General features: G+C 44.5%; 1 protein-coding gene across 5 annotated transcripts in view; it reads right to left on the reverse strand.

The window, feature by feature from the left end:
* Positions 1-18,946, reverse strand: part of KANSL1 (KAT8 regulatory NSL complex subunit 1) — a 167,642-nt gene that overhangs the window by 23,111 nt on the left and 125,585 nt on the right. For all 5 annotated transcript variants that reach the window (XM_055129831.1, XM_055129833.1, XM_055129830.1 and 2 more), the window contains 3 exons: positions 15,029-15,130; positions 6,013-6,125; positions 4,007-4,202 (listed from right to left, as the gene is read on the reverse strand). In XM_055129831.1, the coding sequence (XP_054985806.1) occupies positions 4,007-4,202; positions 6,013-6,125; positions 15,029-15,130 (411 nt within the window). The remainder of the gene's footprint in view (positions 1-4,006; positions 4,203-6,012; positions 6,126-15,028; positions 15,131-18,946) is intronic.

Genomic DNA, 18,946 nt, shown 5'->3' on the forward strand with positions numbered 1-18,946 from the left:
CAAGGCAAACACCTTACCCGCTGTGCTATCGCTCAGCCTCTCTCCCAATTCAGTGTTTCTTTACTGACTACATCTGCTGTCTCAGACCCCTGGTATGATGAAATATGCAGTAGTGATAAAGACAATGTGTTATGCTTTCTTATTTTAATATTACAAAAGAGGACATAGTACGTGTTCCTCCATTCTCAAAGTTAGCAACGCCATGGACTGTCATTCTCCTCCATGTTGCCTTAGTGATTCTTCTTGAGACTACTGTTTCACCTGTGTTTGGGCCACATCTGGATGTGCTCAGGGTATGCTTCTACTGGCGTGGTATTCAGGGGACGATGTGGTGTTGGGGATCAAAGCTAAAGCTCTCTGGGCACCTTGATGCAAAGTAAGTGCTCCGGGCCTTGGGACTACTTTCGTCATGTTTGCCCCACATTCTGAAGAGTCTTTACTTCTGAAGAGTCTATACTTTGGTAGGATCACTTAATTTTGAAGTCCACATAGAGGCCAGAGCAATAGTACAGCCTTTCACACAGCCGACCCATGTCAGTCCCTGGCACTCCATATCGTCCCCAGAGCCTGCCAAGAATGATTTCTGAGTGCAGATACAGGAGTAAGCCCTAAGCACTACTGGGGTGGCCCCAAAACTGAAAAACAAAAGTTTACAGAGAAAACATTTTAAAAAAGCAAACAAACCAAAACCCTTCAGGCCAGAGCAAGAGCACAGGGGCTTCTTCTTTTTTTCTTTTCTTTTTGGGTCACACTGGTCGATGCACAGGGGTTACTCCTGGTGGTGCTTGGGGGACCATATGGGATGCTGGGAATCAAACCAGGGTTGGCTGCGTGCAAAGCAAACACCCTACCTGCTGTGATATTGCTACAGCCCTGCACAGGGGCTTCTTAAACACGTGCCGGGCAGGTGATGGATGCAGTTTGGGCCTGGCACCCCGAGCAGCACCAGAGCAGGCGCCTCTCCCCACGGAATTCTCTTGGACTGTCCAGAGATTCAGAGTCTTCAGACAAATCAGTTACCACAGTTAATGGTGCTGCCTCCAGGTCCTTTTATGCCAATCACTCCAGTCAGGAAAAAACAAAAACCAAAATCCAAGCCACTTTTGTCTTCAAAACTCAAATCTGAAGGCTAAGTCCACATGAAGAGCACCGCAACACAGAAGCCTTCGTGTCAAGGTGGGCTAAGTGCCTCCCCAGTGGTGCCTCGGAGGCCCAGGTGATCACCGCCAAGTGTCCCCCACAACACTGCAAGCTTCCCCCTGCCAGCTTCTGGGCCGCCCTGGCGGTGCCAGGGACCCTGTGATGAACCCGAGCTATCCCAGGTCACTTCATTATTTCTATCTATACCTCGTTCCCATTTTCCCTAGAAGGCTTATTTACCAAAAGCGTCAGTTTAGTCACTGATATTTGATGCCAAAAATATTTATTTATGGGGGGGGGTGGCAATATATGATGGTGCTGGGAGAACTTTAATCAGTGCCAGGGATCAGACATGGGTCAGCCACATGCAAGGAAAGGACCCGTCCCTCTGTACTGTTTCTGGTCCCAGGAATGTTTATTTTTATTGCTTGGAAGGCACCACACCCGGCAGTGCTCAGGATGACATAGTGCCCGGTACTGACAGTATGCTCTACCATTTGAGACACATCCCTGGCATGCCAGTGACATTAAAAAAATGAAAAAAGCCTTTTAGAATCAGGCACGTAGCTCACAGTACAACACTCGCCTCATATGTGAGGGCCTAGGTTCAATCCCCAACACAAATACATAATATTGTTTGTTTGGGGGCAATAATCTACAGTGCTTAGGGGGCTAGATGCAATGCCGGGGATTGAACCCAGGTAGGGCTACTGCAAGACAGGGCCTTACCCCCCCTCCATTCTTATTTCTCCGCCCCCAAATACCTTTTTTTTTTTTCTTTTTGGGTCACATCCGGCGATGCACAGGGGTTACTCCTGGCTCTGCACTCAGGAATTACCCCTGGCGGTGCTCAGGGGACCATATGGGGTGCTGGGAATCGAACCCAGGTCGGCCGCATGCAAGGCAAACGCCCTCCCCGCTGTGCTATCGCTCCAGCCCCCCCCCCAAAACCTTTTAAAACTTCATTATGTACCGTCAAAAGTGTATTTCGTGTGAGACTTTGAGGTGGGGGAGGACTGCCAGGGATCAAACACAGAGTCTCAAAATACGCCAAAAGCATGTGCTTGGCCACTCATTATGTCCCCCGGAAAAGAACATCTTAAGGCATGGATGAGAAGGTACTATCAACACCAGTGAGAAAGTTTGTTACTTCAGGGATTTAAAAACAAACAAACAAACAAACAAACAAAAAACCACCTCAGGGCCTGGAGTGTTAACATAGAGGATAGGGCTCTTGCCTTGCATGTGGCAGAGAGGGGTTCAACCCCCAAAATCCCATGTGGCCCCCTGAACACCACCAGGAGGGGTTCCTAAGTGCAGAGCCAGGAGGAAGCCCTACCTCTGTACTAGCACTCTGGCCCCATAACTGATCTCTGAAGAGACTCCCTCCCCAGATCAAATAGGCTTACTTCTCTAACATTCCTTGAAAGCATAATTTGTACAGAGTGCACTAGCTATACATCTCTGTTCTTTTCCTCCCATTCTTTCCTAAACCCACTCCAACCATCACTTCAGTGCTCTCCCTCTAACAAAAAAGCTCACAGAAGCCTCTTGACACACTCAGCCCATCAAGTGCAGCGGTCAGTTCTCGGCCTTGACGGAGCCTGACTCACCTGTGAGAGACTCTGGCCCACGCACTCTCGAGACTGTCCTTCCTTCCCACTTCACTAGACAATGCTTCCCCAGCTGTTCTCTAGCTTCATCTGGGAACGCCAGAAGGCTAGACTCATCCACCTTATCTCTCTCTGAATGCTACTGTCCCTGTCCCTGCCTTACGTTTCCTATAACGTACTCCAAATGCTTCCACCATCAGAGCTGGGAATAGCCACTGAGCACTAGCTGGGTATGGTCCAACCCCCCAGCCCCTGAACTCAACGCTCTTAACTAACCACTGAGTGGGACTCATTTTGATTTTACTACAGTATTGCTTTTAAAATGATGGAGTAACCCCAACTCTACTTGAAGAGTCAGCAATCCAGTTTCCCTACAGTTGTACACTGATCTTGCCCGCGCCCCCCCCCTTTTTTTTCTGAAGAGAAAAACTCATCTAGTATCATCAGCTTAGAAATTTTACTAAAGTCTAATTTCTTTATTTTTATGTGTTTGTGGCCCTCTTCCCTTCCTCTACTGTTGCCGTGCTAATACTCTGACTGAAGTGCTTACGAGGGTCCACACTGGTTTCGCAGTAGAGCTCTTCAACTGCAGTGCCCACCCGTGGCAGCTGCCGGGGGCTCCAGATGGCAGAGCCACCAAGATTGGGTGTGCGTACAGCACCAGGGGTTGGATTCCAAGCTCCAAAGTTCTAAGACAGGAGCTTGTTGCTGCTGAGCGAACACTCCTGGCCCACTGGAGCCTCTTACTTAGGACATATCACCAGAGCTCAAGCGCAGGGGCCAGGGAACCCAGCAGGCTGCAGGCGTGCAGGAGCACGACACAGCCCCGAGCAGCACCACAGTTGACCCCAAGCACTGTCAGATGTGGCCCAAAACAAATTCAAAAGCTCACAGCCAGGGCTTTCCCAATCTGGCTGACGAATCATGTAGGTGCTTTTGGGTTCAATCCCAGAGCAACCAAATCAAGAGTTCCGAAGACACAGGAATCAAGGAACCTAGTATTCTAAACAACAACAACAACAACAACAGCAACAACAACAAAACACTCCCCCCACCAGAAACCTTGACGGTTAGCCAAACATGGAAATGTAGGGGTGTGGAGAGGACCAGCTGGTGGTGCTGGGCGGGCCACACACAGGCAGGCACTTAACTGCGGCACCATCACTCTGTCTGGTTTGGAAAATTCTTAAGCCCAAGTGAGCACGAGACACCCGACACTTCTAATCCAAGGGCCCAGTGGCACGGGTACTGACCTTCTTGGAAAGAGGAACGATGCTGCTGGGTCGAACAAGCCTCCGTTTCTTACAGCTCAGGACAGGACGTGTTCTAGCTGCCACACAGGTGCCGTCCGTGGATGAAGAAACTAGATTCAGCCGCTGCTTTTTATGTAACTGTTCCTCAGCATCACAGCTATCACCTGGAATGTGGTCGGCCAAGACAGGCTGAAGACTACACCGGGGAAGAAAGAACATTCGTTTCTCAGAAGCAGCACGGAACGGAGGTTCTAGTACTGCTTTATGCTCCTTCACACACACACAAGTAAGCAAGGCTTCTTTGACTTGCCATCGGGGACCCCTTGCACCCAATAAATGTTTACTTGATCCCAGCTACACAAGCCAAACATTTTTCTGATAAAAAGCCACAAATTTATTTCATTTATTTTAGAGAAGTAAGATAGTTTTATTGAATGAAACATGTAGGAAGAGAGAACGAGGGGGAACGTGTGTTCAAGAGAGAACATGGTCTTCTCCAGACGAAACGGCAAGCAAAGAAACCCAAGTAAGCGAGATACGCGTTGAAGGGAGAACATGGGCTTGAGGAACAAGCCCGTAATTCCATAATTTTATGTAAAAAATGAAATTTTCATGACCCCTTGGTTTAAGGAACCAAGCTGTAGAGCAGAAAGAGGGCACCTCTTGATGCTGCTGTTTCTTTTTTTTCCTTTTTGGGTCACACCCGGAGATGCACAGGGGTTCATATGGGATGCTGGGAATTGAACCCGGGTCGGCCGCGTGCACGGCAAACGCCCTGCCCACTGTGCTATTGCTCCAGCCCCCAATCTGCTATCTGGTAAACTTCAGTATTTAACAGTGTTCAGGTGAATCTGTTTGTAAGGATTTTGATCTACAGTAACTCTGAACATGTCTCACAAACTAAAAAAAATCAGCAAGTGATCTCAGGTTCTAGTGATTAACCTCTGCTGTACAGAGGAAACGGAACAGAGGTTAGAAAACAGTAATTACGGCTAAGAAAAAGAGGAGGGATGCAAAAATCAGTCCTGTGAGATCCAACTTTTGGAGATGGGTCACACTCCGAAAGCTGGAAGCGCACACGGTCCATAAGGATGCAAACAGCCAGAAGCCGAGTCTGACCTAGAATAGGATTTTGTGTAAACGCTTCTGAGGAACGTGAAAAAGACGAGGACTGTCATAACTAACCCCCAGTAACCACACTACCTTTACCGCTCTCCAGCCTACGTGGACGACAGGCCATAGGAAATTAGAAAGAAAACAGGGCCCAAAGCAGCACAATAGGACTCTGATCCACGTAACACAACTGGGGGGGGGGGCGTGTGTTGGGGTGAGAGGGAAGCAGTGTGTGTTGAAAGCAATGGTTGGGGGGGTCCTGGGGAAGGGAGGAGGGCACACAGGAGAAGGCGCAGGGCTGGAATTATGTACACAGGAAACCAACAAGGACAGTACTGTAAACCACAGACCCTCAATTAAAAAATTAAACAAAAACATTAGTATACAAATTAAAATATAGGAAACACGAGAAGCATTAATAAGCTGTATGGTCTCTCTCTCTCTCTCTCTCTCTCTCTCTCTCTCTCTCTCTCTCTCTCTCTCTCTCTCTCTCTCTCTCTCTCTCTCTCTCTCTCTCTCACTACCTCCCCTCCCCCACCCACACACCTACACCCACACATGTGGCAATGCTCAGGGTTACTCCTGGATCTGCACTCCCGGTCAGCCCGTACAAGCCAAGTGCCTTCCCTGTTGTTCTCTCTCCAGCCCCTGTTCTGTGTCTTTGAACAAGCACTTGTTACTCTGAGCTAGGGGTAATGGCGAGTGCCAAACTCTGGCGTTTCAAGTTTGCTGAGCTTAAGAATGAGGAGGGGGGGCTGGAGCAATAGCACAGCGGGTAGGGCATTTGCCTTGCACGCGGCCGACCCGGGTTCGATTCCCAGCATCCCATATGGTTCCCCGAGCATCGGTGGGTGTGACCCAAAAAGAAAAAAAAAAGAGGAAATAAAACTTACGTGTTAATGACTCCGTTGACAGGTCTCAATGCTCCACATGATTTGGTAGTTAATGACTCTGAAGAATGACCAGAGGCACCATGGTTTTCCAGTGACTGAGTAACAGACTCGATCTGAGTAAGGACAAAAATTTAAAAAAATACACTGTCAATATTTAACCAACACTACCCAACCTGAAAAGCAGTACCACATCATTGAAATAAAACAGTTATTTCTGATGACTAACTTGAAAAACAAACCTATAGTTAAGGGAAGAAATGAAGTGAGAAATCAAAATATTTAACAGACTAAAACAAATAACTGACGCTGATAGGAAAATGACAAAACGATTCCATGAACATAAGCTAAGCAAGAACAAATCTATAGTAATGTCTTTAAGAGTCAAGGAGACATAAGTTCAGTATTAAAACATACCAAAGATAGCTCCATGGGCTAAAAGCATGTTTTGCATTCATAGTGCCTGGGTTCAATCCCCAGCACTTCAAGTCGTGCCCCTGAAAACCACCTGTCTCCACCCCTCAACCTGCTGCCCAAAATACAAAAATACAACAGAGCTGGAGCACAGGCTTTGCATGAAGAAGGTCTGGGTTCAACTACCAGCAAACTGTCCCCCGAAGCACTACACAGAGCAATCCCCACTGGGTAAAGACACCAAAACTTAAAAAAAAAACAAACAAAAAAAACACATTCACACCCACACTCCCCTCCCCCCTGGACTGGAGCTGACAAAAGCGATTCCTGAGCACTGCTCGGGTGTGGCCCCCAAACTAAGAAAATCGGCCACAAGAGCTGAAGAGATAATGCAATAATGCTGGGGTTACTATCCTTGGAAAGCCTCAAAAATAATACTATAATACTATATATATAATATATTATATGTAATATAATATATACAAAAATATATAATACTATAATACTAAATAAATACTATAGTATGACAAAGAGACTGTAAAGTACAAAGTCCCTATTACCAACAGATGTGACACGGGATGTGGCTTCCCAAGATTCTGGAAATTCTACTTCCTGTTAGCATGAGGTGCTATGACTGACTGTTTTGCTGAGATAACGATTTTTAAGAACTTGTTAAATTACTTGTTTCACTTATAATTGCAGCTTACAGCATTAAATTATGGAAGACCTAATCTACATATCTACAAGGTGCTTTTTTAAGTAAAAGGTTGATCCATCAGATTCTCGTTTATGAGAAAATGAAACACAAGGACACTTTCACCCACTGCCAATGTTCAATTCAATCTCATTTTAAAGCAAATAATCTCGGAGCTGGAGAGACAGTACAACAGGTGTACTATCTTTACACGTGGCCAGCCTAGGTTCGGTCCTCGGCATCCCATATGGTTCCCCGAATAATGCCAGGAGTAACTCCTGAGCATCGCCAGATATGGCCCCCAAACCATAAATAAATAAATAAATAAACAAACAAACAAATAAAATGAATCATCTTTCCTTCAGAAAGTCTGAAGAAGAGCACAAATCATCAGTGTTCTAATCACCAACACTATTACTAAACACTGCTCAGAGACCTTGGGATAATCTTTTTTGTGTGTCTGGGTTTATTTTTGTTTTGCTCTGAAGGCAATGTGACAACCAGAGGTAGTAAAGAGGTTGCTTAACTGTTCCCTTGCAAGGACTAACTATGTGCACAGGATAAAATGATCACTACAGCAATGACATTTAAATGTCATTTCTTTTTTCTTTTTGGGTCACACCTGGTGATGCACAGGGGTTACACTCAGGAATTACTCCTGGCGGTGCTCAGGGGACCATGTGGGATGCTGGGAATCGAACCCAGGTTGGCTGCAGGCAAGGCAAATGCCCTACTTGCTGTGCTATCGCTCCAGCCCCCAAGCGTGAGAGTCTTTTAAAAGCAAAAACAAAACTCAGGAGGTGGGGCTATGGCTCAGGACATGCTTTGCACGCATGAGACCTGGATCTGGTCCACCGCACCTCAAATAAATAAAAGTTTAGATGAAATTAGGTTATACTGGGTAAATTTTTCTACCCATGACTGACCACTGAGTTTATTTTGCTAAAACCCAAAAAAAAACAAAGGGACAAAACCCAAATGGTACACACTTACAGAAACATTGTAAAAATGCATTTGACTTGCAAGATATATATTTGTATTTTAGTCATTCAGGCAATAACATAACTTTTTAAATACTACTCTCTAGCTTACTAGGAGCTGCTTGTCTTGTCTTATTTCTGTCTGGGGGCCACCCTTGGATATACCCAGGGCTCACTCGTTTCTGCTCAGAGGCCTCTCCTGGTGGTGCTCAGAAGACCATATGCAGCGCTGGGAATTAAACCAGGGCTGGCACCTTAAAGCTGTCATGAGCTCGCTCTGGTCCAAGAAATACTACTTTCACAAAAGCTCATCTGTATGTACGTTTAGAAACCTTTATGGTTCACCTTTAGTCAGTCTTTTGATAACATGGAAAGGGGACGAAGAGACAGTACTGCGGGTAAGGCACAGGCCCGCACAGCTGACCCAAGCTTGATCCCCGGCACTACATACGGCCTCCCTGAACACAAAGCCAGAGTAAAGCCTGAAAATAGTCAGTGCGGCCTAAAAAACAAAAGGGGGCTGGGGGGGGAGGGCGGCAGTGGGAGTGGGAGAGAAGAAAAGAATTTAACTAGAAATAAGAAAACCAATTCCTACTTGCTGTGGGTCAAATAATTTTCTTATTTAATGTGAATTATCTCATGTTTCAAGCTGCTCATCTTAATGTCACTCAATGCAGTCTTCCATAGATTCACCAACGCACTGCTGGCCATCAACAGTATAAAGGTCATTTTTATAAATTCTCGCCATGGCTAGAAAATAGTACTACACTGGGAGCGGACAGGCTCCCACTCCACGAAACTACTAATCTTCCATTTCTGCATATTTGATGGGATCATGTAGGCACAGAGCAAGAGACAGGAGCCCAGAATCCCCAGGCTCCTATGTGCACCAAGCACCATTGTGGCAGCTCTGCCGTTTGAGCTGTGACTCCTGGTGTGTAGTGCAATCAAAGGTGTGTGATGTGGCCAGGCGACAGTACAGTGAGCAGGGCGCTTGCCTTGTACGCTGTGATATAGGTTCCACCCCCAGCACCCATATGGCTCTCCTGAGCACCGCCAGGTGTGGCCCCAAACAAACAAAACCAAAAAGGTGTGGAGCATCAGGGTCAGGAAATGAGACAGTGAACCCGACAGGGTCCACACCTGCCTCAACTGCAAGTCCACGTGCGACCACTGTCACTACAGGGGCACAAATCTGCAACGTTGATACTGATGGAGAACAACGAAGACAAAGGAAGAGGGAAGGGAGAAAAAAAAAAATCTTCCCCCATCTCCAATGTGAGAAAAAAACCTGTGCAAATATGTGGTAACTGTTCTGAATTATTCTCCCTAAAAAAGTTTCCATCTGGGGCTAGGTTGCTGAGAGCAGGCTTTGCTGTGGACAGAAGCCAACCCTCCCTGTGCAGTGACCGCCCCAGCCCTCGGAGCTGTCTTCCGTCCAGCAGTACTTCCCTTTCTGTTTTGGGGTCGTCTTGGCAGTGTGCAGGGCTCTGGGCTTGGAGGTCACTCCCAGAAGTGTTCAGGGACCTCCCAGGGCCAGGCCTCCCGCAAGCAAAGCAGCCTGCTGCTCAGTCTTTTTGATCCTGTGGCTAAACCATTCCTGAGAGCACCCACTTCACTACTCTCAAGGAGCGAACGCTTCATTCATCATCCCTGGTGACCGAACAACTTCAAGGAAGAGGGTGTTCCACACCCTGTCCCCACCCGCCCCGGGAAAAAAAAGAACCTCTCTCTGTGCAACCAAATGACAGGAAGAGTATTTATTAAGAGCAATCCTGTACATTTCTAGCATGCCTTTCTCTTGGAGGAGCAGCAGTCTTTCACTTAGCTTGCTTGTTATCCTATCACCACACTTGCATAAAATAAGGAAAAGGTAAAGGGAGAATGCGCATTTTCCAAACAGAAACACACAATCAAGTAAGCTGTTAAAAAACAAAACAGGCTACACTATTCAGAAAACAAAACAAAAACCTCAAAGTTTCTTCAAGGTTTTTAAATAAAGTAATTATCCAGTAATTACCTTTATATCAATAAAGAGTAATGTAGGATGGGATAGAAAGCAGAGACATAGGACAGATAATCCTAAACAAATGAACTTGGCTACCCACAGAGGGTGTGAGAGAAGAATGGAAAGGAGGGGAAAGGGACCATGTAATGGTGATGAGCTCTTCTTCTGTATAGCTTTGACTCTAAAAACTGTAGACTTCACATACTCAAAAAAGGGACCCATGACTGTGTGTTGTGAATACTGCAGTGATAAAATCTAACTGTGCTATAGAAGTCATATGATCACAATGAAAGGTCTAAGAACCTAAGTAACTTATAGTCCATGCAGCATTATACTCAGTTCTATAAGCACACACAGACACGAGTGTTTGAATGTGTTAGCATGTGCACAAGCACACAAAAACACACACATCTTCGCTTCACCTGTCAAGAAAGTCCTGGAAACAATGACAATAATAAACAATGAGCACAACTAGTAGACAGGTGTTTTTTTTTTTTTTAAACATTATTCTTAAAAAGAACCAGAGCTTGGGCTGAGACAGTACAGAGAATAAGCTGCTTGCCTTGTATGAGGCTGACCCCAATTTATTCCTGTAGCACATGCTTCCCTGAGCACTACTGATAGCCTTCTAACCTCTCCAGCAAGAGCCAGGGCTAAAGGAGGCCAATTTGCAAGGTGAGTTTGGGATATCTAGTGGTGACAGAAATGGAATCTTCAAAAAACATGGGTGTAATTTGCAAGGATGAGGAGTCAATTAGAAGGTTTCAATGCCAAAAGTTGAGACAGATAGAGCAACCAAATAACAGCAATGTATCACAATCCACACACATACACACACACAAAAAAAATCAGTATTTCTAAATCTAGTCTCATATAAGCAACTGAATGACTGACCGAGAAAAATGTTCCAATCATTAGAAGCAGAAAAAAAAATGACTATGTACGATAAACATCACTATAAGTGATTGTAAACGGGCAACAGTGTATTACAAAGCATCCCCCCAATAAAGTCATTCAAGGGACCAAGGTGATAGTACGGCAGGTCGGGCAACTGCAAGTAGGGCACCAATTTCCTAGTATCCCATATGGTCCCCCCAAAGCCTGCTAAGAGTAATCCCTCAGCACAGAGTTAAGAGTGAGCCCTGAGTAAAGCCAAGTGTGTTCCCTCTCCCCCAAAATTTAATTAAAAAAGTAATAACCATTCATTTCAAAGGAGGAAATACTACCTTGACACCAGGAAACCTGGCAGGTCCTACCTTAACCAATTTAAGATATCTCGTGTAAGTGTCATGAGATATAAATACCTAGGAAATCTCAGAGACTGGAGGATACTAAGATAAAAGGAAATGCACCTGGGAATTTTGGACCAAAGAGGGGGACACCAGTGAGAAATATCAGTGAAATTTGAATAACATCTACATAATGTGTATCAATTACCCAGGTAAGATCATTATGCAAGGGCTTCGCAAGCTGTTCGCAATAGGCGAGAACTGGTAAGGGTTCCTGGGGGCTGTGTGCTACCACTGCAATGTTTCTGCAAGACTACAATCCTCTGTTAAGGTTTAATAAGGCAAATTCAATCAAACACAAATCCGATTATCAGTCTATTGCTTATAATCAGATGTCACCTATAGGATAAGAAGAGTAAGTTCGTGATGCTAAACACAAAAATCTACTAAGAACTGGCTTCATCAGCTAGCACTTCACAAAGCACTGTTTGTCGTTCCTTGATAAATCAGGCTTCCGGAAGCCTCTTTTACACGGTCTATGCAATTATGCTCCTTGCTTGAAATCACTCCCCACACATGACTCAGCATGTGAACATCCCAGGAACATCCTTTCCTATGGTCTTTTCCTGACCTTAACGTAGTTTTAAGTTTTATTTTTAAATTTTTTTGCTTTTTGAGTTACACCCAGCAATGCTCAGGGGTTACTCCTGGCTCTGCTCTCAGGAATTACTCCTGGTGGTGCTTGAGGGACGATATGGGATGCTGGGAATCGAACCTGGGTTGGCTGCGTGCAAGGCAAATGCCCTACCCACTTGCTATTGCTTCAGTTTTAAGTTTTAAAAAGAATGCTTGAGTTCTTCCGAAGCTCTTCTCTTCCCCCATCATTTTGTGGAATAAAAACCACAACCCATCTCACAGAACATTCCTATTCACCATGTCACAAGAAAGGCTCATCTAAATATTCAGTCACTAACAGTTTGCCTCTCCCATACCTGCCAAGTGATACTCAGAGAGACCCCAGGCTCCTCCACTTGATTCTAGTCACCCAGACCTGGCTCAGTGGACAGCCCAAGGATGCATTGCTTCTCAGGAAACAAGGATATTGTTTCTTAGTTTATAAAATGGTGAACCCGTTAGTTAATAGTTTGAGGACTATGCTTTCAGGCTCAACCACTACCATAACAAACGGAAATGTACTGCCTCCTGTTTGTCTTTGGTTTCACTCAGGAAGTCAAGTTACTTTTTTCAGAATGCATGTATAATCCGTTAAGACAGAATGGTTAACTTCCTTGCATAATTTTAGGGACTTTGTATTTTTCTTAGTGTTTATTTTTACTCAACCCCAAGAGGATTCTAAATCTACCTTGTGGGACCTGCTGTGGGTACCACAATGATGAAGCTGGTCTTGACCTTTAAGAAACTTAGTCAACATACATGTGTAAGGAAAAGATGGGCAGAGGAAGGAAGAAGGCACATAAAGCACACACCCACAGAATGTATAAAAGTACTGAGGTACTGGAAAACATGGCTAACAGCAGACTGCTTCAAAGTTCTGGAATCACTAATATCTATATAAATCTTACTCCCAATTCCGTGGACCAAGTATCTATAGTACCAGCATACCACCACCAACTATCTATGTATTCTCTCTTATTTATAATACCTATCATGCCTACAGTAATCACTGAACAGTCTCACAACTTAGGGGCTGGAGTTCTAGTGCAGTAGGTAGGGCATCTGACACCCTGTATGGGCCCGGTCAGGCCTGATCCCTGACTGTAGAGCCAGGAGTAAGCCCTGAACACTGCTGGGTGTGCCCCCTCACATTCTCACAAAATAGTAAGTTTTTCAAAACAGCCTCACAACTCAACTTTAAATAATATTTCTGGGATTGGAGCAATAGTACAGCAGGTGCTTGCCTTGCATAAGGCAATAGTTTCAGTCTCTGGCATCCCATATAGTCGCCCAAACCCACTCAGAGAGATCCCTGAGTGCAGAGCCAGAAGTAAGCCCTGACCACCATCGGCTGTGACCCACTACGAAAATTCTGTATGGGCTGGAAAGATTAGCATAAATAACTAAAAACAAAGGTTGACATAATGGTTGCACTCCACTTAAAAAATAAATAATTCTGTAAATTGTGTAAGATTGACTCACATTACGAATCTGAGTAAAGGCAAAATATAGCATTGCTCTTTAATTTTCAAACTATTGTCTAGCGGCTGGGAATAGCTTAAGTGATTGTAGCAAGTGCTTTGCATGGGGGAGCCCTGGGTTCAATCTCTGATGTCCCTGAGTACTGCATGCCTCCTACACAGTTGACTTTTGAATCATCGTTTCTTCTTTTTTTCATCTATTGCTAGCATCAATATTAAAGATCTTGTATTCTTTAAGATCTTCAATGAGGGATACCAGAGATGGCTCAATGAACTGGAGCGCATGCTTTGCATGCAAGAGGCTCAGATTTAATCCTTGACATGACACAGTCCCCCCAATACCACCCAGGTGTGACCTCCTGCCTGCCAGCCTCCATCTTTATTAGGAAAGCTATTTACCACTGAGTTACATGAGTTCCTGGCTAACAATGATAAATTACAAAAGACAAGCTTTGCTGATCTGAAGATGCCAAATAAAATGATTTATCTCTCAAATAAAGAAACGTTAACATCCATAAAAGCCAAAAATCATTTAAGGAAAGTGAAAGAAATAAAATGTTCTTGCACTGTAGAAGGAAAACTTAAAAAAAAAAAAATTTTAAAAAAATAGAATGAGAAAAGGAAGGAAAAAAATGAAGAAAAAGGTAAATTTTGAATTACGTTCTCAAGAGACAGAAACTTTAAAAGCTAACACAACAGCTTTGGGATTAGAGATAATACAGCGATAGGACACTTGAGTCGCACTATTCCTGGCACCCCATACAATCCCCTGAGCCCCGGCAGGAGGAAGCTCTGAACATTGTCAGATACAGTCCAAAAGCCAAAACCAAAACGAGTAAGGTGAGGAGCTGGGAATAGAATGAAGGGCTGAGCACTCACAGGCAGGAGGTCTTGCACTGACCCGGCACCACAAAACAAAAACACCTCCCCAAATCCCAAAATCACCAACTCCGTACTTCTTCCTTTCTTTCTTGTGCTTGGTAATCAAAAATGTTCTGGGCTGGAGCAATAGCACAGCGGGAAGGGCATTTGCCTTGCATGAGGCCGACTAGGGTTCAATCCCCAGCATCCCATATGGTCCCCTGAGTATAGCCAGGAGTAATTCCTGAATGAAGAGCCAGGAGTAACCCCTGTGCATCACCAGGTGTGACCCAAAAAGCAAATTAATTAACTAACTAATTAATTCTAAGGCTGGAAACATAGTATGGCAGGTAGGGTAATAATTCTAAGGTCAGCCACACACCTGTAAAGGGGCCTTGTGCAGCCCTATAGGGAAATTCAAATCTTGAAAGGGCAGAAGTGATAAAGGGAATATGGTATTGTTGCTTCCTTCACCCAGTACAAATATCCTCATCACAGAAATGTGACAGAGGCTGATGGTATACTCTTGAATTCTCGCTCACTCCTTCCATTTGCTGGTTTTCAGAGTACACACAGTTGTGTTTAAGGAACCAGGTGGTGCTAGTAATCGAACCTGGGTTGTCTACACATAAAGCAAGAGCCTTCATCCTTCATCCTGGCAATACCTGTCTTCTTACCAGTTTATCATTCCCGGGTTCTGTCTTCACTTCAGTACTAAGCGGAAGAAACAGGTCGGCTGCATGCTCCGGGGAAGGTGCCTCCCCGAGAACTACCAATCCCTGCAGGACAAAGAGAAACACAGCGTCAGTGAATGAAATCAATGACAATTCCAACTTAGGGCTTAATCTTGAAAGAGCTTGGGGCAGAGGCATGGTTAACCAGGGCCCTTTACTTTCTTTTTATGGTTCTGAAATAAAGTATATCACTAACAACTTGGCTTTCTAAGAACAGTTTCAACAGGAAGTCAAGCAGAAGCAATGAGCAAGGCCTAATAATCCAGATTCAAGCTTTCCATTTCTTCTACTTGTGAGTGCTCGGAGCTTTACCACTAGGTTAGTTTATCATTTTACCTCTCCCAGATGTGGAAATTTTATCAGAGCATGGCATTATATATTTTATTATCACTATACTATGTTAAGCAGTGGAGTTTGTGGTGAAGAATTAAAAACAGAAGATGAAGGTGGTAGAGGGTAATCTTGCAGAGCTTTTTAATTAACTGTGAACATTTAGGTTTCTATTCTCAGACAGGAGAGTTTCATGAGCAAGGAGGGAAAGTGTCTGATTTATGGTTTAAAGGGCTTAATCTGGCAACTGCACTGACATGATTGATGGGTGAGTGGTAAAGAGTGAAGTTGTTGGCACAAAGTGATTCTTGATGATCAGTCAACAATGATTTACTGAAGATGCTTCCTGAACTGAGAGAAGGGAATGATGGGCTTGGTCAAGGCTTCTGGTCTCTGCATCAAGAATAAAGGGCCAGAAAGGGTGGCTCAAGGCCTAGTGCATGTGGGAGTCCCTGTTTTGATTCCTGGCACATGCCCAAGCACTATGAGGAGTGCCTGAACCCCAAGCAACCAGCTGGAATAGCCCCACACCTAACTGTACTAAGGAGGGGTATGGAACCAGGTATAGTTCCCCAAACCACCCAAGAAAGAAGTTCATATCTATCTCTTATTTCGGGAGGGTGGAGGACTTGTCACACCTCTTGCTCAGGGAACACCCCTGGCTCTGGGCATAGGGAACTGTATGTGGAATAGCCTATCAACTGGGGTTGGCCACGCCTAATATAGTCACCTTAACCAGCAATGCTAATTCATCAGCTCCTGCCCACTACATTTTTTTAAATCGAATCACCACGAGATATAGAATTACAAAGCTGTTCATGTTAAGGTTTCATTCATAGACTGTTCCAACACCTATCCCTCCAGTGGTGTACCTTTTACACCACCAATGTCCCCAACTTACTACCCGCCACCCTGCTCCCAGCCTGTCAACTTTTACATAACAAAAGTCAAATCCAGTGTTATCCATGCATGTGGTGTTCCAGGAACACTGCATGTGTGAAGCTCTATCTTACCCTTTATTTGACTTGGGTCCCCGCACAGTGATACTCAGGGCTTACTCCTGGCTTTGCACTCACAGAATTATTCTGGTGGGCCACATGCAAGGCAAATGCCGGCTCACCATTGTGCTATCTCTAGAGGCCCCAAACACCAGGATTTCTATTATATATCGCTTGCATAAAATACTTTTTGTATATTGGGTTTAGCTTTTGGATGACACCCAGCTGTTCTGAGGGCTTACTCCTGGCTCTATGCTCAAGGATCACTCCTGGAGATACCCGAGGGACCTTACATGGTGCTGGAAGTTGGCTGTGAGCAAGACAGTGCCTTATCCATTTACATTCTCCAGCCCATAAAATACTTAAAATAATCTCCCTTTGCAAACACACGTTTAGAGTGTCATACAGATACACCTAATACTTCATTTATATACTGCCTTTTCTCTCCAAAATATGCAATTTCACTACAGCATACAAAAGCAATTAGATTATTTACATTATACCTCATACCCAAAAGGAAGAAAACAAAATCTCTATAAGACTATATAGCCAAGTAGGAAAAAAAAAAATCCGTGAATTCAGGTACCACCACTCAGCATTTCTATTGTGGTGTTCCAGGGCTGCAGACCCAGCCCAAAAGGAGTGCAGGCCTGTGTGCCCGAGACCTCGGGTCTGATCTACAGACACCCCTGCCCGGTACTGCCCTGTACATCCCATTCATCATGGGCTTATCTTCATCAAGCTTTGGACAGAAGAAGGGTGCGCTCTGTAAATAAAGTACATTGCTACCCTGCTGCAACAAAAGTCAGAGATGAGGTGAAAGTGGAAAAGAGAACTCATCTCATCACTTAAAAATGCTTCCCAAATAAAATTAATATAGTTAACTGGCATGATAGAAAAAGTTAATAACTTCCAAGGAAGCAGCATCAAGCTCCATTCCACCCTGTCACGGCAACCCCATGCTGAGTTTTCCAGCATTCTGAATTTCCACTGGATCAGTGATGCAATGCTGTGGCAATAACCCAGAGTGGCTGCACTTCAAAACAGTCAGCAACCAGTAGGGCCAAAAAAGTCTGGACACGTCTCGCCACCCTTGAGCCCTACTCAAGACAAAACCAGGATAACGCCTGGGATGCCCTTGTCCAGACATCCTACATGTACAGGAAAACCCAAGAAATGGGTTTAGGTCCCGACTGCATACAGATGTAACTTGTCCCTACAAATAACTCCTCTACGGAAACAAAGAGCCATCCAATACAAGCTTCTCTGCTTTGGTTTCTTGGTTTTTGGGTCATATTTGGCAGTGCTCAAGGGAGCACCCGTGGCAATGGGAATAGAACGCAGGTTGGCCACATGCAAGGCAGGGGTTATCCAATGTACTATCTCTTCAGTCCCATTAATTTCTTTTTCTTTTTAAGAGAAGAATAAAAAAAAAAAAAATCAAGGCTGAAAAGGGAGTAATTAGTAGGAGGAATTGTGCTAAGCCGGATCATAAAACACAGCTACCCCTTCTGCATCCTGCAGAAAAGGAAAAATAAAATTGAGTTGTGTACTTCAGTTAATTGCTCCCCTTTTACCAATTTCAGATAACATGAAGTAAAAATACAAGATAAAGAACACCACCTCGTAATTTGGAGTTAATTACATACATTCACTATTCATCATAAGTAGGTCAATCATCCCATCCCTATCCATCTTAAATAATTCATTAACCTCACTGCAGACCAGTTCTACAAGAACCAACGTGGGCAGTCTGGACAGATGCGGCTATCCACAACACTCTCTAATTTCATTAAGCCGGGAACGTCAACTGCTTTACATCAGTCGAGAGATAAAGGTGTGCTAGACTTGTTACTCTCATCCAGGTCCTTTCTGTCCCGAAGCCTCAGTGCTCTTCCACCTCTCATTCCCACGAGTATTCTACCGCTAGCCATTCCTGTAATTTCACAGAAAGTGAAAAAGAGAGTATAATGTCTTATACCTACCGGACAAGGACGCTGAAGACTATGTTAAGAGAAAATTCTCTTCGGTAGCAGAACTGACTTGATCCATGTGCTACTACATCCCTCAATTTTATTCACCAGGTTTGGAATTTGAAGGAATATACCCAAAGAAAAAAAGGCAAAAAACAGAACTACAGAGAGTTAGGCAAGAAAATGCACTGGACTCAGATAAGTAGTCCTGACTCACACAGATTTAGCTGTGCTTCTCCAAAGCCTAAAAACTAAGATTTACTCTGGATACTAAATCTAAATGGGCTTATGGAGAGTATACACTGATTTCCTTCTAAGGCACTGGGGCAGTAGTGCGCACGCTCGCTGGAGCAAGCACTATCATATGGAGAAGAGGACAGAGGAGCTCCTGGAATCTTTTACCCTTCCTCCAAGGAGAAACAAGTACCACTGCTGCCAGAAGAGACTCCCCCATCAAAACGCACACTGAAAGTTAATACCAAACTTCTGGAAGAACAGAAAGTGGCAATTATCTAGTAACAGGTCTCACATACTTCCCTACTTTTAAGATGTCAGTTAAA

This window comes from Sorex araneus, chromosome 3, assembly GCF_027595985.1.
Source record: "Sorex araneus isolate mSorAra2 chromosome 3, mSorAra2.pri, whole genome shotgun sequence".
Classification (NCBI taxonomy): Eukaryota; Metazoa; Chordata; class Mammalia; order Eulipotyphla; family Soricidae; genus Sorex; species Sorex araneus.